The 19,221-nt window shown below is 44.6% G+C and overlaps 2 protein-coding genes across 16 annotated transcripts in view; both read left to right on the top strand.

Annotated features, from left to right (window-relative positions):
- The window catches only part of GPRASP2 (G protein-coupled receptor associated sorting protein 2), a 93,709-nt gene extending 82,203 nt beyond the window's left edge, over positions 1–11,506 (top strand). For 8 of the 13 annotated variants that reach the window (XM_065916592.1, XM_065916591.1, XM_065916590.1 and 5 more), the window contains 2 exons: positions 7,907–7,983; positions 8,310–11,506. In XM_065916592.1, the coding sequence (XP_065772664.1) occupies positions 8,634–11,171 (2,538 nt within the window). In that variant the 5' untranslated portion in view covers positions 7,907–7,983; positions 8,310–8,633 and the 3' untranslated portion in view covers positions 11,172–11,506. Of the gene's footprint in view, positions 1–6,219; positions 6,425–7,495; positions 7,560–7,664; positions 7,729–7,906; positions 7,984–8,309 lie in introns of those variants that run through there. The other 5 variants (XM_065916587.1, XM_065916581.1, XM_065916583.1 and 2 more) reach the window with 4 other exon arrangements.
- Positions 1–19,221, top strand: part of GPRASP3 (G protein-coupled receptor associated sorting protein family member 3) — a 51,330-nt gene that overhangs the window by 21,981 nt on the left and 10,128 nt on the right. For 2 of the 3 annotated variants that reach the window (XM_065916598.1, XM_065916596.1), the window contains exon 1: positions 14,750–14,984. The gene's annotated coding sequence lies outside the window, so the exon portion shown is untranslated. Of the gene's footprint in view, positions 1–14,749; positions 14,985–19,221 lie in introns of those variants that run through there. The other variant, XM_065916595.1, reaches the window with a different exon arrangement.

The raw sequence follows: 19,221 nt of genomic DNA, 5'->3' as shown, positions 1-19,221 counted from the left end.
GGTGAGAGGTCAGGTGAATATGGGAGATGAGGCAAAACTTCATAGCCCAATTCATTCAACTTTTGAAGCATTAGTTGTGTGACATGTGGTGGGGTGATGTCATGGAGAAGAATTGGGCCCTTTCTGTTGACCAATGCTGGCTGCAGGCATTGCTGTTTTCAGTGCATCTCATCAATTTGCTAAGCATAATTCTCAGATGTAATGGTTTTGCCAGGATTCAGAAAGCTGTAGTGGTTTAGACTGCCAGCAGACCACCAAACAGTGACCATGATCTTTTTTTGGTGCAGGTTTGACTTTGGGAAATGTTTTGGAGTGTCTTCCAACCACTGAGCTGGTCGTCACTGGTTGTTGTATACCATCCACTTTTCATAGCATGTCACAGTCTGCCTGATTGAGAAATGGTTTGATGTTGCATAGAATAAGAGAAGAGGACACTTCAAAACAACGATTTTTAAAATTTTAGACAGCTCATGAGGCACCCACTTATCAAGCTTTTTCTTCTTTCCAATTTGCTTCAAATGCCTAATGACCATAGAATGGTTGACGTTGAGTTCTTCAGCAGCTTCTCGTGTAGTTGTAACAGAATCAGTTTTGATGATTGCTCTCAGTTGTTGTCAACTTCTGATGGCTGGCCACTGGGCTCCTCATCTTCAAGGTTCTTGTCACCTTTAGAAAACTTCTTGAACCACTGCTGTGCTGTATTCTCATTAGCAGTTCCTGGGCCAAATGCATTGTTGATGTTGCAAGTTGTCTCACTGCTTTATGACCCATTTTGAACTGGAATAAAATCGCTCAAATTTGCTTTTTGTGTAACATGATTTCCATAGTCTAAAATCAATATTAAATAAACAGCAAGTAATGTCATTGGCAAGAAAACACATAGTAATGTGCATTAAATGATGTATAACATAACCACATTTAAGAATGCATTCTGATATCAAAGGCAAATGTCAACAATGCAAAAACTACAATTACTTTTGCACCAGCCTAATAGAATGATTGTTCATCTACATGCAAAAGAAAATCTATACTCATATATTACATCTTTCACTATTATTAATTTAAAATGGATCATAGACTTACATGTAAAAGACAAAACTATAAGAAAAAAACTCCTAGAAGACAACATAGTAAAAGATCTAGGTAACTTTGTGTTTGGCAAGGACTTTGTAGATAAAACATCAAAAATGTGATCCATGAAAGAAAACATTGATAAGTTGAACTTAATTAAAGATAAATCTTCTCTGCAAAATACTCTATTAATAGGATGAAGACAAGTGGAGATTGAGATGAAAAGTGTTGCAAAACAGAATTTATTAGAAAACTGGTATCCAAAATATACAAAAAAGTCTTTAAATTTAGTAATAAGAAAGCAATCAATGCCATTTTAAAAGGCAGGGGGGACTGATCTGACCAGATGATTGACAAATAAAATATACAAATTAGCATATGTAAAGATGCTCAACATCAGAGGGCATTGTGGAATTACAAACTAAAACAACAAAATAGGACTTCTCTTGTAGCTCAGTGGTCAAGAATCCGCCTGCCAATGCAGTAGACATGGGTTCAATCCCTAGTCTGGGAAGATCCCATGTGCCACAGAGCAACTAAGCCCATTCATCACAACTACTGAGCCTGTCCTCTAGACCCCAGGGACCACAAGTATTACAGCCAGTACACCCTAGAGCCTGTGCTTAGCAACAGAAAAGCCACTGCAATGAGAAGCCTGTGCATCACAACTAGAGAGTAGCCCTCGCTTGCCACAACTGGTGAAAAGCCCACATAGCAATGAAGACCCAGCGTAGCCAGTAAATAAATAAAATAATTTTTAAAAATCAGAAAGTAACCATGTTAAGCTTAATAGACATAAACAAGTCTCTGTCCGTGGTGAGTAAGAAGGAAGAGGCGTAGATCCTATGTGTTGTATAGGCAAGGAATATGCTACTGTGAAAGTTCATGTGCATAAATATGTAGGAGGAGGGGTTGGGGCAGAACTGTAGGTATGATGCAGCACAGCTGTGTCTGTATCCTGGGCTTAATGCTTGGGGGTTATTTATTTGGTTCTGAGATTTAGATATAAGAGGCAAGTCAGGGTTACACAGGTCTAGTGGAGGCATAGGAGAGTGGAACTTTGGCCATCAGAATTTATTAAACTGGAGTCCATTTTGTTATTGTTCAGTAGCTCAGTGGTGTCTTACTCTGCGACCTCAGGGACTGTAGCACACCAGGTTTCCCTGTTCTTAACCATCTCTTGGAGCTTGCTCAAACTCATGGCCATTGAGTCAGTGATGCCATCCAACCATCTTGTCCTCTGTCATCCCCTTCTGCCTTCAATCTTTCCCAGCATCAGGGTCTTTTCTAATGAGTCGGGCTCTTCGATTCAGGTGGCCAAAGTATTGGAGCTTCAGCTTCAACATCAGTCCTTCCAATGACTATTCAGGGTTGATTTCCTTTAGGATTGACTGGTTTGATCTCATTGCAGTCCAAGGGACCCTCAAGAGTCTTCTCCAACACCACAGTTTAAAAGCGTCAGTTCTTTGGTGCTCAGACTTCTTTATGGTCCAACTCTCACATCCATACATGACTACTGGAAAAACCATAGCTTTGACTATATGAACCTTTGCTGGCAAAATGATGTCTCTGCTTTTCAATACACTGTCTAGATTTGTCATAGCTTGTCTTCCAAGGAGCAAAGAAAGTGAAAGTGAAGTAGCTCAGTCGTGTCAAACTCTTTGCGACCCCGTGGATTGTAGCCTACCAGGCTCCTCCCTCCATGGGATTTTCCAGTCAAGAATACTGGAGTGGCTTGCCATTTCCTCCTCCAGGGGATCTTTCCAACCCAGGGAATGAACCCAGGGCTCCTGCATTGCAGGTAGACGCTTTAACTTCTGAGCCACCAGGGATGTTTAAGGAGCAAGCATCTTCTAATTTCATGGCTGCAATTGCCACCTGCAGTGATTTTGGTGCCCAAGAAAATAAAGTCTGTCACTTTTTCCATTGTTTCCCCATCTAGTTGCCATGAAGTGATGGAACCAGATGCCATGATCTTAGTTTACTGAATGTTGTGTTTTAAACCAGCTTTTTCACTCTCCTCTTTCACCTTCATCAAGAGGCTCTTTAGTTCCTCTTGCTTTTTGCAATCAGGGTGGTGTCATTTGCATATCTGAAGTTATTGATGTTTCTCCCAGGAATCTTGATTCCAGCTTACGCTTCATCCAGCCTGGCACTTTTAATGATGTATTCAGCATATAAGTTAAATAAGCAGTGTGACAATAGACAGCCTTGATGTACTCTTTTCCCAATTTTGAACCAGCCCTTTGTTCCGTGTCTGGTGCTTGACCTGCATACAGGTGTCGCAGGAGGCAGGTAAGGTGGTCTAGTATTCCCATCTTTTTAAAGAATTTTCCACAGTTTGTTGTGATCCACACAGTCAAGGGCTTTAGCGTAATCAATGAAGCAGGCATAGATGTTTTTCTGGAAATCTCTTGCTTTTTCGATGATCCAATGTATCATTTCATTTAGGATGAAATAAATACTGCTTACCAGTCAGACAGATATAGGTCAGCATTCTTTTAATATTTAAAGCTTTTCTTTTTCCCTTTGACTTTAAAGATGAAACAATTCATCCAAGCTGGTTTCCTCACATGTAACATGAAGGTAATAGCTTATTTCAATAATAGTTCATACTGTCCAATATTTTTGTGAGTTAATACACAAAATGTTTAAAATAGGACCTTCCTCGGTTCAGTAAATGTTAATGAGTTGTACTGTCTGTTCTCTAAATGAATTAACAATAAAATGTCTAACAGACATTTCAAAATCTCACAGTATAATCTGTCAGCTAGTAGAAGATTCACTCCTCTGTCAGTATCTTGAAGTCAAGATTTCACTATATCCAGAATTACCACATAGGATTGCTAATATGACTTTGGAAAAATCTGTAAATTTTTATAAAATAATAAGAATGAAACTACAAGTAAAGGTCATCTCTATGGGAGTGGAGATTTCTTTTTTGTTTGTGCTGAGGACAAAGTAGATGTTCATATATATATATATATATATATATATATATATATATATATATATATATATATATATATATATATATTCACTGAATGAACGCAAGGCACCAGCCACTTGAAGGAGGAGAAAGAACAGTTCAGAGAGGTAAAGAGATTCACATAACACCCACAGATCTTGGCAGAGCTCAGACTCCCTTCTTTAAGCCTGGCATTCACCCAAGAGAGAGTATACTTTGGAACAAAGAAAACATAATCCACAATTCAGCTAAAGCCATTGAAAGAGCACAGTGACAACTGACATCTGTTGTCTCTAGATACAGTATAGAATTGTCTCTAGATTTTTTCTGTCATCTAAATATTTTACAATTATGTCTGACTCATTGTGACCCCAATAATAAGTATCTAATAACAAGTAAAAGCTGATAGGTAAATATATGAAAATTCATGGTAAGAATAAGTTTCCCTTTTCATTCTGGTAAGCATAAGTGATTTTCAGTAAATAGGGACTTTCTCCAAGATGAACCTCAGAGGACTGCAAAATCCCTCCTTTAGCAAAGAGAAAAGGTTCTTAAGAGGGTGGTTATAGTGGTGAGTGGTGAGAGATGAGCCCCCAAATTGATCTTCCCAGGGCATGAAGCCCAATTTGAGTGAAGAGGAATGGACAGTCAGGATGGTGAGTGAATTCCATTCCTACTGCTGCTGTAACAAATTATCACAATATTGCTGGATTAAAAAAAAGCAAAAAATAAAAATACTGAAGGTTGCACATAGAAAAGGGTTTCACTGGTGTGAAATAAAGGTGATAGGAGGACCTCATTCTTCCTAGAGATCCTAGAGGAATCTGTCTCCTTGCCTTTTCCACCTTCTGGGTCTGCATGTGGGCCTTGGCCTCTGGCTTCCTTCTTCAAAACCAGCGACATCCTATCCACTGGTGGCATCTTGCATGCAACTTCACTGTGACACTAAATCTTCTGCCTGCTTCTTCCACATTTAAAGTAGCTTTCCATGGCATTGACCAAGATAAAGCAGTGTGATCTTTCTTTACATTCAGCTGATTAGCAATCTTAATTCCATCTACGACCTTAATTCTCTTGTGCAAGGTAACATCATATATTTACAGATTCTGGAGAACAGGACATGGACGTTTTAGGGGGACTTTTATTCAGCCTACCAAAGCGAGGGTGCCATTTAGTTGGGTTTTAAACTGGGCAACAATGCCAACAGGTTTGTGCTCAACCAGAGATGTTATTAACCACGGTTGCTGTTTGCCCAATGGAGCACAAATGAAGAGGATGGAGACTACAAGGAGGATGTAGAAGTGCAGGAATCAGAGGATTCAAGAAACAGCAGATTTCTGTCTTGGGGAAGTGGGTGCCTGGTGCAGCCAACTCCAAAGAATGGCTGGGGGAAGTAGACTGGTGTGTATGGCAAGCGTGTGAGATCCCAACTGGTTCTAATCCTTGGCATATTCCTACCCTGCCAAAGATGATGAGCCCTTGGAATCCCCTGCAAGAGAAGACATGACAGGAGCCAGGAAGAACCAGGACTGCCCCTAAGTGGTGCCTGACCCCTGGCTGTGGGGTGAGAAACAGGATTGTCTGAGCAGGTGCGGGTCCTGTCAGGGAAAGGTCCTCTTTCCTGGGCAACTGTGGGGACAGCGAAATGGTAAAGTGTGCCACCTCAGCGACTGAGACAACAGCAGTGTGGCAGAAAGAATGAAGACACAGGCGCAGACAAGTGGTTTGTCTCCTCAGCCAGAGGTCTATCAGGGGCTGCCCTCCCTTAGAAGAGGGGCAGGGGCTCGGCCTCCACGGGCGCCCCCTCCCACTTTCCTCCAGCTCGCGGCCCCCCCTGCCACCCGCACTCAAGAAGGCTGGCCGCCGTGATGGGGGAAGGGAGGGGGCGGACACCGAACAGTCTGCGGGTTCAGACACACACACACACTGCGGGGCGGCCTGTATCCATCCGCTGCTCCCTGCAGTGCGACCCCTCGCGACCCTCCCAGCCCCGGCCCGCGACCACTCTACGCTGCAGGGCCAGAAGCGTAGCGGGGCCGGGGGGGGGGGTGGGGGGGTGGGGGGGGGTGGGGGAGGGGGTAGTCACCCAACGGGGGGCAGCGGAGGACTGGCGTGGCCCCGCCCCTCAGGCTGGCGTTCTTCCCAGCCCCGCCCCCTCTGGGTCGGAACTACGGTGGGCCTGGGAGGGGGCGTCTAGTCCATTCGTGCCGTATCCCTCCGCCCCCCTTCCCGACACCCTCACAGCGAGCCGTCGGTGCCGCAGCCTGCGCAGCCCCTACCCGGTTTGGCGCAGCGGCGCGGGAGGTGGGGACGCCTCTTTTCCATTCCGCCCGCACGGCGAGCGGTGGGAAGCGAGAGAAGAGCTGTGACCCTGCGCCTGCGAAGGCAAGTGGGGGTGTCGTGGGGCGACGACCGGCTCATAGCCTGTCCTTGGCAGCCTGAGGACGGGGAGGCGAGCGGGTCGGAACGGGATCCTTAAAGAGATGAGCAGCGCTGGGGGACCCCTGGCCCTGAGACGACGGCGACCGGCGCGGGCCGGGGCCGGGGCCGCGGAGTCTTGGCTGTAGGGGTTCTCTCGGATGTTGGGGAGTCGTATGGCGCGGACTAATCCCTGGCGGACTTTCCTGGTGGCCGTGCTCCGCCCTCGACGGTGCCTGTGCGGGGAGAGGGTTGTGCGGGAAGCTGCTATGGGAGAAATGGCGGAGGGATCCCGCGGGGGCGCTCTGAGTAGGTCGCAGGAGCCGGGACGGGTGTAGCCGGGGCTGTGATTCTGCCAAGGGGCCTGTCGGACCTCTCGTGCCGGATGCTGTCCTTTCTAACAGGCACCCGGCAATTTCAGGCCACGGGGTGCATCTGTAGCGAGGCTTGAGGAAAACGAGGGAGAGGAGAAAGGCCTGTTTTTCTGAACGTGTATGGAGGGTGGGGGTGGGGGTGGGCAGCATTCGTTGACTGGACATCTGAATCGGGGTGGAGTGATTGCGACCAGCACAGGTCAGGCATCCAGGAACACTTTGTAAATTTCTTGTCTACCAGGGTTTTACACACTTCCCTTGCCTTCCTTTCTCTTCGCAATCCAGAATTGGGGGTGGAAAAGATGGATTGGGAGGTAAAGGTGGGACAGAAGTCATAAATTCAGGTACCACTGCACAACCTGTTTTCTAGAATATGTGGGCACCCTTCCCCCAATTTATACTGCGCAAGGCAAAGGGATGTGGTGCACCTAGTGGTGAATCCTCATAATAGGAGAAGGGAGCAATGCGAAAAATGTGACGTCAAGAGATGCTGTTTGTTATCTGGACTGCTGAAATACAGGACCTAAATAAAATGAGACTATTCTACTAAGAGGGCTCTAAATATTGAAAGACAGTATATGAATTCCCATACTCAGTGTTGGTCTGTCCACCAGCTTCTTAGTTGCTACCTTGGTCTTCTGTTTTTTTCATCTTTTGTCCATAGACCTTCTTTAAGGCTGGTTACTTGTGCAAGGAAGGAAAGAAGGAAGAGACTGAAATCTCTGAAGGTTTGTGCAAAGAGGAGCCACGCAGGGGACAGCTACAGAGGAAGATTGACAAGTGTTTTCCATCTAGTTGGGTGTCGCTGATTCACATCTTCTACTCTCTCTTAGATTTGCATGCTGCTGCAGAACCCCTTGACCATTTCCTGTCCTGCAGGAGTGTTAGGATTGTTGGGTAGGTGTGGATTGGGCAGTGAAACAGAGGAGCAGACCAGAGAGCAGGGACCAAGAGAAAGAAAACATTAGACAAATTAGACACTTAAACAAAAAGAGATATTTATCTGTGGTCAGGGTGTCTGACTGTCAACCAAACAGTCAGACTCCATTTTTACTGTATGTTTACTTATCCATAGGACAGCCTGCTGTTTGCTTAAGGCTTAATACCACTGGAACAAAACAAGGAGAGGAAGATTGTGCCACATTGGTGCAGGTATGAGAGTGGGTCCACCTTTTGGGTGTGGTAGAAAAGACCAACACAGGTCCAGGAGTGATAAGGGTCTGGTCTTGGGGCTCCTCAGCTTCTCCCATTGCCAAGATACTTTCACACTATTTATGCATGTGTGTTATAGCAAGCAAAGCAATGTGGCATTTCTGGAGTTAAAGAATATGTTTGGGTAAAATGAGGATGACAGAGGGACTTTCTAATAGCCTAACTTTCCCACCAAGCTTTTAAGGTCCAGTCTCTTTGTGTGAGTTTTTGCATGGAGTGACACAGTTGGAAGAGACTCAATGTCCCATGTTGTTCTTGCTTCCTAGATTGACTTCCAGCAGCAGCTCTGGTGGTGCTGGAATTGCTGCTGATCATCACTGTCGACAGGTCTGCACCCTGCCCTGGGGAACCATCATCCTCTCCCAGCTTGGTTGGGCTTCTTCTGCACTCTGTGATACTGGCTGGGGCTGGGATTGGAAAGGAGGCTGATTGAGTGCTGGACTGGTGATTGACTCTAACTTTTGTTTCCAACTATATTGTCTGAATCATCGAGAGATTACAGAGTGTGAAGATTCATAACTGTGACAGATCTGTGGTAGAGACAGACTTGGATCAAGGTATTTAACTGGGTCTTTTCTGTAACTTGTACTATGACTGGGGCTGAAGTTGAGCCTGTTGCCCAGGCCAAGCCTGAAAAGAAGCCTGGAGAAGAGGTTGTGGGTGGGGCTGAGAGAGAGAATGAAGTCCCAATGGTGGTCAGACCCAAGGTTAGGAACCAGGCAACATCTGGTGCAAGGTCCAAAACTGAGTCCAAGGCAATGGTTGGGGCAAGGCCTAAAACTGAGTCACACACAATGGCTGGAGCAAGGCCCAGAACAGAGTCACAGCCAATGGCTGGGGCAAGGCCTAAAACTGAATTCCAGGCAACGGCAGGAGCAAGGCCCAAAACTGAGGCCAGGACAGTAGGCAGGGCACGTCCTAAGACTGAAGCCAAGGCAGTCCCTGGAGCAAGACCCAAAGATGAAGCCCAAGTTTGGACTCAGACTGAGTTTGGGGCTGAGGCAATGTTGCAAGCAGAGGGCATGCCCCAAACCAATGCAGTTGCTTGGCCATTAGTCAATACTGAGTCTGGGTCAGCCACTAAACCTATGGCCCTATCCGTGGATAGGGAACTGGTCAATGTGGACAGTGAGACCTTTCCTAGCTCCCAGGTTCAGACAGGAATCCAACCCTGGTTTGGATCTGGGGAGGAAACTAGTATGGGGTCTTGGTGCTATCCCAGGGCCAAGGCCAGAGAGGAAGCTTCTAGTGAGTCTGGATTCTGGTCAGCAGATGAGACCTCTACAATGTCTTCTTTTTGGGCTGGAGAAGAGGCCAGTATCAGATCGTGGCCTAGGGAAGAGGCCAGTACCAGGTCTAGGCACAGGGCCAAACATCAGCCTAATCCCAGATCCAGGCCCAGATCCAAGCAAGATCCCTTTATTGATTCCTGGTCTGGGTCTGAGGAAGAGTCTGGCAACCCATTCTGCTTGTGGGCTGGAGAAAATACCAATAACTTGTTCAGGTCCAGAGTCAGGGATGAGGCAAATATGAGGTCCAAGCTCCGGACAAAAAGAGAGGACTTTTTTGAATCTGAGTCTGAAGACGAGTACTATAAGGAATCTTGGTTTTTGCCTGAAGAAGAGGCCAATAGTAGATTGAGACCCAGAGACAAGGAAGAACCTAATACTGCCTTGAAGCCCAAGACCCAGAAAGTTGTTAATAACAGTGACAGGGTCAAACAAGAACCCAGGTTTGAGGAGGAAGTCATTATTGGGTCCTGGTTCTGGGCAGAAAAAGAGGCCAGTATGGAGGCTGGAGCTTCAGCCATCTGTGAATCTGAGGCAGGGGCTGAGGAGGGGGCCATTGGTGGATCGTTGTTCTGGACTGAGGAAAAGTCCAGTTTGGGAGCTGTGGCTAGAGAAGAGACCAGACCAGAGTCTGAAGAAGAGGCCATATTTGGGTCCTGGTTCTGGGACAGGGATGAGGCCTGCTTTGACTTAAATCCTCGTCCTGTGTACAAGGCTAGTCCCAGGTTCAGAGATGCAGCCGAGGAGGAAGTTGATGTATCATCCAGGCCCAAAACCTGGGAAGAGGTCACTGTCGAATTCAAACCTGGTCCTTTTCATGGGGTTGGCTTCCCATCCCCAAGCCCCTTTAGAATTCCTGAAGAAGCAACAACATCTGTATACACCGAACTGTTTGAGGGAAAGCCCAAGAATGTGGAAGTTACCCCAGAAGGGGAAGAGCAGGAATCTTTGCTTCAGTCTGATCAGCCTGATTCTGAGTTCCCATTTCAATATGATCCATCCTACCGGTCAGTCAGGGAAATTCGGGAGCATCTTAGGGCCAAGGAGAGTGCACAGCCTGAGAGTTGGTCCTGCAGCTGCATACAGTGTGAGCTTAAAATTGGTCCTGAAGAGTTTGAAGAACTCCTCCTATTAATGGACAAAATTCGAGATCCTTTTATTCATGAAATATCTAAGATTGCAATGGGTATGAGAACTGCTTCTCAATTTACTCGTGATTTCATTCGCGATTCAGGTGTTGTCTCACTTATTGAAACCTTACTCAATTATCCCTCCTCCCGAGTTAGGACAAGTTTTCTGGAAAATATGATTCACATGGCTCCCCCTTACCCAAATCTGAACATGATTGAGACATTTGTGTGTCAAGTGTGTGAGGAAACCCTTGCTCATAGCGTGGGTTCCCCTGAGCAGGTGCTTGGGTTAAGGATGCTTAGACACCTCACCTCAACTACTGACTATCACACACTGGTTTCCAATTATATGTCTGGATTTCTTTCCTTAGTAACCACAGGCAATGCAAGAACAAAGTTTCATGTTTTGAAAATGCTATTGAATTTGTCTGAAAATCCCATGGTGGCAAAAAAACTGTTCAGTGCCAAGGCTCTATCAATATTTGTAGGTCTCTTTAACATAGAAGAGACAAATGATAACATTCAAATTGTTATTAAAATGTTTCAGAATATCAGTAATATTATCAAAAATGGAACAATGGCCTTAATTGATGATGATTTCAGTCTTGAGCCACTTATTTCTGCATTCCATGAATTTGAGAAGTTAGCTGAGGAACTCCAAGTCCAAATAAACAATCAAAGTGATCCTGAGGTGGGGCAGCAAAGCTAATGTGATTATCCACCTGCCTCTGATCAGCCTTATGTTCCCAAAGAACCCTGAGTAGTGCTTTGGTTTTCAGTCTGGTTTTATATTGTAACTTATATTTTAATGCTGATGTTAACTATGTCCAATTCTTTGTTTGAGCTGGATCATTTTGTGGATGCCAAATGATAATTAGTGCTGAAAAAATTTGTTGATATTTGTCTTGCTGTCCAGATTGCTGTATTTTTCAGTATTGAGCTGCTAATGAACTGAGCCGCCTGTGTAAGTTACCCTGCTATTCATTGTTTAAACATATTGTTCTCTATTCGAGTCAGTGTTTTAAATAAAGTTCTGTGTGAAAAGTGGCAGAAGTGACCCTTCTTCAGTTTAAAATCTAGATGTAGATACATCGTGCACAGTGACAGACAGTTTGTAGTATGACATACATACCCTCATTGGAAAATCCCATTCCTGGAGCTTAAGAAGGAAGAGATTACTGTGGGCTGTGGTACTTGAGGAATGCTTCAGAGAAGAAGGACTCAAATTGGTCACTGAATAGTAGGATGAGACAACCCATTAGATCATTCTTGGAAGTGAGCAGTGTGGTGTGAAGAAAAGTGTGTAACTAGAAAAATCTATTCTGGTAGCATGGCTATAACCTGTCTTCCTGGAATAGGTGAGACAAGTTTAGTGAGGGATACAGTTGGAATGAGGCCACTCTGGAGAACTAAGTTGGCCAAATCTGCACATTTTGCAACTCAAAGTAGAGGTGCTGCTCAGTGCCACCTGAAGAGAGAACAAGTGAAGTAGAATACCAATTAAATGGAGTCAGGAATAAGATTTCCTTTGTGATCCTAATTCAAGGAAAGTATTAAGGAAATACCATGCAGCTATTAAAAGAGATCTATTTATTGGTATGGAATGACACCAATGCTTTTATATCTGGTGACATAAAGAAGACTGTAACATCATCTATGGAAAATTATTAATAGAGTCCATTTTTAAAACCTGTGTGTAAACAGACACAATTTCTGTACAATTTCAGTAATGACTTTCTAAAAAACTTCACATATTCCATATTCTGGAAGAAAATACTGTGCTAAAGAAGTTTTCAGAGACAGGCATTGGGGAGATACAAAATAAGACAATGGTTTTATCTTTTAATATGCTTATATCTAGTGCTTTAAGTTGTAGGTGGACATGTTGGAAGGGATATAGTTATGTAAAGGAGCATGTGTTAAAATAATTTTTTAGAGATTAAACTCATTTAGAAAAGTTGAAAAGGAATGAGACTTCAGAAAAACTAGCTTATGAAATGTTTTAAAGAAAAGTAAAATTACCAAGGTTGCTAAGTTTCTACTAGTCTCTTGATTGTATGAAGATACAGCCTATTGACGTAACTTTTGCATACAAAAGATCATCACATTTCCTTTTGTAGTGGACAAAGTGGGCAACAAAGTTCCAGAAGCAGATAGTGGTAATGATTGCACAACACTGTGAATGTACTTAATGCCACTGAATTGTACACCTTAAAATGGTTAAAATCGTAAGTTTTATGTTATGCATATTTTCCAAAAAATAAGAAAAATATAATACCATACCTTCAGACAAGAATTGCAGAAGTCAGGGATAGAGTTGGTTTAGAGAGGGAATACAGGCTTGTGGGAAATACCATATGTCTTGTTATTTTTAGACATGGTGAAAATGTTTTGTCTGAGGATGCTGTTAATTTTTGAAATGGTAAATTTATGATTCATAAATTAGAAATCACTGCAGATGGTAACTGCAGCCATGAAATTAAAAGACTTGCTCCTTGGAAGAAAAGCTATGACAAACCTAGACAGTGTATTGAAAAGCAGAGACATCACTTTGCCAACAAAGGTCTGTATAGTCAAAACTATGGCTTTTCCAGTAGTCATCTATGTACATGAGAGTTGGACCATAAAGAAGGCTGAGCACCAAAGAATTGATGTTTTCAAACTGTGGTGTTGAGAGTCCCTGGACAGCAAGGAGATCAACCCTGAATAGTCATTGGAAGGAATGATATTGAAGCTGAAGTTCCAATACTTTGGCCACCTGATGCAAAGAACTGACTCATTGGAAAGACCCTGATGTTGGGGAAGATTTAAGGTGGGAGGAGAAGGGGGTGACAGAGGATAAGGTAGTTAGATGGCATCACCAACTTAATGGACATGAGTTCGAGCAAGCTCTGGGAGGTGTTGGGAAGCTCTGAGAAGCCTGGCCTTCTGCAGTCATGGGGTTGCAAACAGTCAGATACAACTGATCGACTGAACAACAATAAAATTAGAAATGGACATATGGAAGTTTTTTTCAACACAACAGCCACTAAGATTATGAGAATGGCTGAAGGAGATGTGTATATACAATATACACAATATGATCATAAACAAAACATGTTTGACTGCTAATTTGAGTCTGCCTCTTTTGTGACACCCATGGACTCTAGTCTGCCAGGCTCCTCTGTCCATGGAATTTCCCAGGCAAGAGTACTGGAGTGGGTTGCCATTTCCTTCTGCAGGGAATCTTCCCAACTCAGGGATCGAACCTGCATCTCCTGCATTGCAGGCAGATTCTCTACCACTGAGCCACCAGGGAAGCAGACAAAATATATTATATATTATATATATATATATATAAAATTTCATATACATAGAAAATAAATGTTAGTATAACATTGCTAGATCAGGTACAAAGTTGATTAATATCTTAAGGGTGATAAACTGAAATCATTTATGTTTTTTATTCCACTCGACATGAATCATTTCCATATCTATTGGACAAAATACCTACAAGTTAATATAGCCTCTCAGGGTTGAAACCTTGCTCAGTCAACAGGAAGTGAATTCCAGCACTGCACTGAACTAGTATCCAGTAACTTACGTTGTATTTACCCAATTTGTGTATACTTTTTCTGACACTGCAACACCTCCCATCCAATTTTAGGCTGCAAGGTTTTTGGAAGTGGGGCAAAACGGCAGTTTTGCCTCCATTCACAAACCAGAAGTGATAACAAGAGATCGTCCTGGTGGTGGAAATTGGAGACTGAATGTTTTGCCTATCAGTATTTTCAAGACAGATCTTGCGTGTGTTTTAATACATCACCGATTTTCATCAGTTCAGTCGCTCAGTCGTGGCCGACTCTTTGCGAGCCCATGGACTGCAGCACGCCAGGCTTCCCTGTCCATCACCAACTCCCGGAGCCTATTCAAACGAGTTTTATACAGAATATAAAAGTCAGTTGGTCTCTGAACTCCTCATGGAGTGTTCCTCGCCAGCCCTATGTTCCTACAGAGCAAAGCCCAGTCCTAGGACGGAAGCGTTGGCTCCAAAACAGCCTTCCTTTCAGCTCTCTATCTTCACCACCCCCAGGAGCTTCAGGTTGTTCTAGCAAGCAGCTCAGCCCTAGAGGCAGAAGACTCTGCCTTGCTTGCTACTGCAGGGCTGCGGCAGACTTGCCGAATGTGCGGTCACGTGAGGATGAGGGTGGGTCACATGACAGCGCTCTCGCTGGAACCGGCGTAGAGGTGTGTAAGCACTGAAAAGGGTCGGGAAAGACTTGCACCTGACGCTTGACAGACGGCTGTAAGAGGAGTGGTAGGATGTAACGGTGGGTGGGTGGATGTCTCTTCGTGGTGCACTAGCCTGAAAACGAATTCCTCAGGTGCCCAGGATTACGGTATTTGTTGGCAGAGGACACAATCCCTCAGCCAATCGCGAGCGTCTTAGCCGGGGCCTGATTTTTGTCCAGGAGCTCAAGAGGCCGGAAGTCATCCTGAGGGAGGCGTATGCGGAGAGAAGCAGCGACCGCTGTTGGAGGAGGTGGGTTCGAGGCCGGGAAATAGCATCCATGGGAGGTGGTGATAGAGACTAGATCCTCGTGGAGGAAGCGCCTGGGACTTTCGTGGTCCCTCCTGCTCCATCCTGCTTTCTGAATGCCCCTCACCCCACCCAGCGTTGGGCGACTGTTCCTCTGTTTGGGTAGGGGAGGTGGATACGAGGAAGCAGTTGGCTTCAGGGGTGCCTAGAAAGAGGACACGGCGAAGTGACAGTGCGTGATCACCTGTGGTCTTGCATCAGGAAATGCAGGTGTGAAGATGAGAACTGTGAGCTGCACTCCCTTCCTCCCACCTCGTTGGCACTCTCTACTGTTTGTCTGTCTTTTCCATCTGGTGAAACCAGCTCAAAATTGGGGCAGAGGGTGGGATATCCAAGGCTCCAGCTGCCTGGAGATGTAAGGGAGGAATTAACCCCAATCTGGGCAGCTCTGGGGAATGGGAGATAACAGACTCAGGAAGAGGGAATCTGTTTGGGGCCCTTCACATAGGAGTTCTCTTTGGGATATTGCCAAGCTTCTCAATTCCCAAGATGATTCCTGGATCTGTGCCCCAGGTAGCAGCTCCTTCCCATCTAGGAACTCAAAAGCTGCTACTCCTTGGAGGCTCCCTCCTGCTGCCTGCCGTGCTGGGCCTCTTAATAGGGTTTTTCTGGCAACCACCTATGACGACTGCTTTATGGATGGTCTCATGTGTGTCTGCTCTGCTGACACTTTGCTCTCTTTGTCTTTTGCTTTCTGCCCACTTCTTCAAGCGTGTTTCTTTGGTCTTACACTAGGTGTAAGGTCCTTAGTGTATCCTTAGTGTATCCTTACACTAGGTGTAAGGTCCTTGGTCTTACACTAGGTGTAGGTCCTTGGTATATCCTTATCCCCTTTCTAACTAAATATCCCCGCTCCACCTACCCACTCCCTCCCACCCCCATGTACACCAGATACCAGGGCAGTTTAAGAAAGTGCCACTAGGAAATAATGAATTTTCCTAAGCCCACTCATATCCTTATTTTTATACTCAGTATAGAGTTGAAACTATGCAGTAATTCTACTTCAGGCCCTCCTGTTTACATTTAAAAGCTGGAATAGAGCAGTGGGCATGTGGGTAAAATTACAGAGATTGAGGCCTTTGGGCTGCCTCCTCCTCTCTTACCCCCTGCCTCTTTTGTTGTTATCCTCTTCCCTCCATTCTCCAGAATTCTGTTAATATATGTATTGGGACCAACATTTAAGTTGTGTTCTTTCCCCACAAACCTTGTTGTCCTGTGTTGTTTTAGAGTTTGACAGAACACCTCAAACATTAAGTGGTATGTGAAAGCAGCTCAGTTGTGTCTGACTCTTTGCGACCCCATGGACTATATATTCCATGGAATTCTCCAGGCCAGAATACTGGAGTGGGTAGCCTTTCCCTTCTCCAGGGGATGTCCCGAACCCAGGGATCGAACCCAGGTCTCCTGCATTGGGAGGGCAGATTCTTTACCAGCTGAGCCATAAGGGAAGCCCAAGAATACTGCAGTGGGTAGCCTATCTCTTCTCCAGAGGATCTTCCTTACTCAGGAATTGAACCGGGGTCTCCTGCATTGCAGGCGGATTCTTTACCAACTGAGCTATCAGGGAAGCCCTTAAGTGGTATAAGAGAGAGTACATCTGACCTTTGTCTCTGGATCCTTGCACAGTGCCAGGAATTTCTTGAACCTTGGGAGGATCTTTGTTATGTTTACGAATGGACCATGGTTGGTCCCTACTTAGCTTCAGGATGTGAGAATGTGGGCTGGTCACTATAAAGGGACAACCACATATTTAGAGTTGGAACTTTAGGCCAGCAGGAACTCCTGAGTGGGGAGGATGCTAGATTTGGGGTTCAATCATGTGACCAGTAATTTACTCAATCATGCCTATGTAATGAAACCCCAGTGAAAACTCTTCCTGGTTGGTAACCACACTGATTTCCAGGGAGGATGATGTTGCCCTGAATACATGAAAAGAGGGCATGGAATTTGTCTGTATGTCTGAGACACGTCCATACCTTGTTCTATGTGTATCCTTTCTGGTAAAACTACAATTCTACATATAGCACTTTTAGTGAGTTCTTTAAATTGTTCTAGTAAATTATCAAACCTGAGGGGGCCATTGTTGTTCAGTCACTTGTTGTTCAGTCATTTGTGTCCAACTCTTGGCAGCCCCATGGACTGTAGCACTCCAGGCTTCCCTGTCCTTCACTATTTCCCAGAATTTGCTCAGATTCATGTCCATTGAGTCAGTGATGCCATCCAACCATCTCATCCTATGTTACTTCCTTCTCCTCCTGCCTTCAATCATTACTAGCATCAGGGTCTTTTCCAACGACTCGGCTCTTCACATCTGGTGGCCAAGGTATTGGAGCTTTGGCCTCAGCATCAGTCCTTCCAGTGAATATTCAGGGTTGCTTTCCTTTAGGATTGACTGGTTTGATCTCATTGCTGTCCAAGAGACTCTCAAGAGTCTTCTCCAGCACCACAATTTGAAAGCATTGGCAGTCAGCCTTCTTTATGGTCCAACTTACATCCATACTGACTACTGGAAAAACCATAGCTTTGACTATATGAACCTTTGTTGACAAAGTCTGTTCTTTAATATGATGTCTGGGTTTGTCATAGCTTTCTTTTGAAGAAGCAAGTGTCTTTTAATTTCCTGGCTGCAGTCAACATCCACAGTGATTTTTTAGCCCGGGAAAATAAAATCTGTCACTGCTTCCACTTTTCCCCTATTTGCCATGAAGTAATTAATGGGACCAGATGTCATGACCTTATTTTTTGAATTTTGAATTTTAATTTTAATTTGAAATCTAGTGTTTTCACTCTTCTCTTTCACCCTTATCTGGAGACTCTTTAGTTCTTCTTCACTTTCTGCCATTAGAGTGGTATCATGTGCATAACTGAGGTTGCTGATATTTCTCCTGGAAATCTTGATTCTAGCTTGTGATTCCTCCCGCTTAGCATTTCAATTATCTACTCTGCATAGATGTTAAATAAGCAGGGTAACAATATACAGCCTTGGTGTACTCCTTTCCCAATTTTCGACCAGTTCATTGCCATGTCTGGTTCTAACTGTTGCTTCTTGTCCTACATACAGGTTTCTCAGGAGGCAGGTAAAGTGGTCTGGTATTCCTATTTCTTTAAGAATTTTCCACAGTTTGTTGTGATCCACACAAAGACTTTAGCATATACCAATGAAGCAGAAGTAGATGTTTTTCTGGACTTCCCTTGCTTTTTCTGTCAGATGTTGGCAATTTGATCTCTGGTTCCTCTGCCTTTTCTAAATCCACGTTGTACATCTGGTCATTCTTGTTTCATGTACCTTTGAAGTCTAGCTTGAAGGATTTTAGGTCTCCCTGGTGGCTCAGTAAGTAAAGGATCTGTCTGCAATGCAGGTGACCCAGGTTCAATCCCTGGGTCAGGAAGATCCCCTGGAGAAGGAAATGGCAACCCACTCCAGTGTTCTTTCCTGGAGAATTCCATGGACAGAGGAGCCTGGTGGGCTACAGTCTATGGGGTCACAAAGAGTTGAACACAACTGAGTGACTAGCACTTTCACTTTTCTTTCACTCTGAAGGATTTTGAGCATTACCTTGCTAGCATGTGAAATGAATGCAATTGTATGGTAGTCTGAACATTCTTTGGTATTGCCCTTCTTTGGGACTGGAGTGAAAACTGACCTTTCCCATTCCCATGTCAATGGCTGAGTTCTCCAAATTTGCTGGCAAATTGCGTGCAGCATTTTAACAGCATCCTATTTTAGGATTTGAAATAGCTCAGCTGGAATTCCATCATCTCCACTAGCTTTGTTCATAGCAATGCTTCCTAAGGCCCATTTGACTTCACACTCCAGGATGTCTGGCTCTAGGTGAGTGACCACATCATTGTGGTTATGTGGGTCATTAAGACCTTTTTGAGGGGGTCATGGGAATCCTTGAATTTATTACTAGTCAGTCAAAAGTGTGGGTGGTACTCCAGGACTTATAACTGGCATCTGATCTCAAACGGGGACAGTATTATTGGGGGCTGCACTCTTAAACCTGTGGAGTCTGCCTCTAACTCAGTCTTCAATATCCTCATGCTCTTTCTCTGCCTGTGGGAAACATAGCCATCCTTTTAGGCTCAACTCAAATGCTAGGACCTGTTTGAAGTCTTTCTGAAACTCTCACCCTTACTCTTTGTCCCTTTGTAGGAAGTAATTCCTCCATCCTGTGTA

This window comes from Muntiacus reevesi, chromosome X (assembly GCF_963930625.1).
Source record: "Muntiacus reevesi chromosome X, mMunRee1.1, whole genome shotgun sequence".
Classification (NCBI taxonomy): Eukaryota; Metazoa; Chordata; class Mammalia; order Artiodactyla; family Cervidae; genus Muntiacus; species Muntiacus reevesi.
This window is presented reverse-complemented; position numbering and strand designations above follow the sequence as displayed.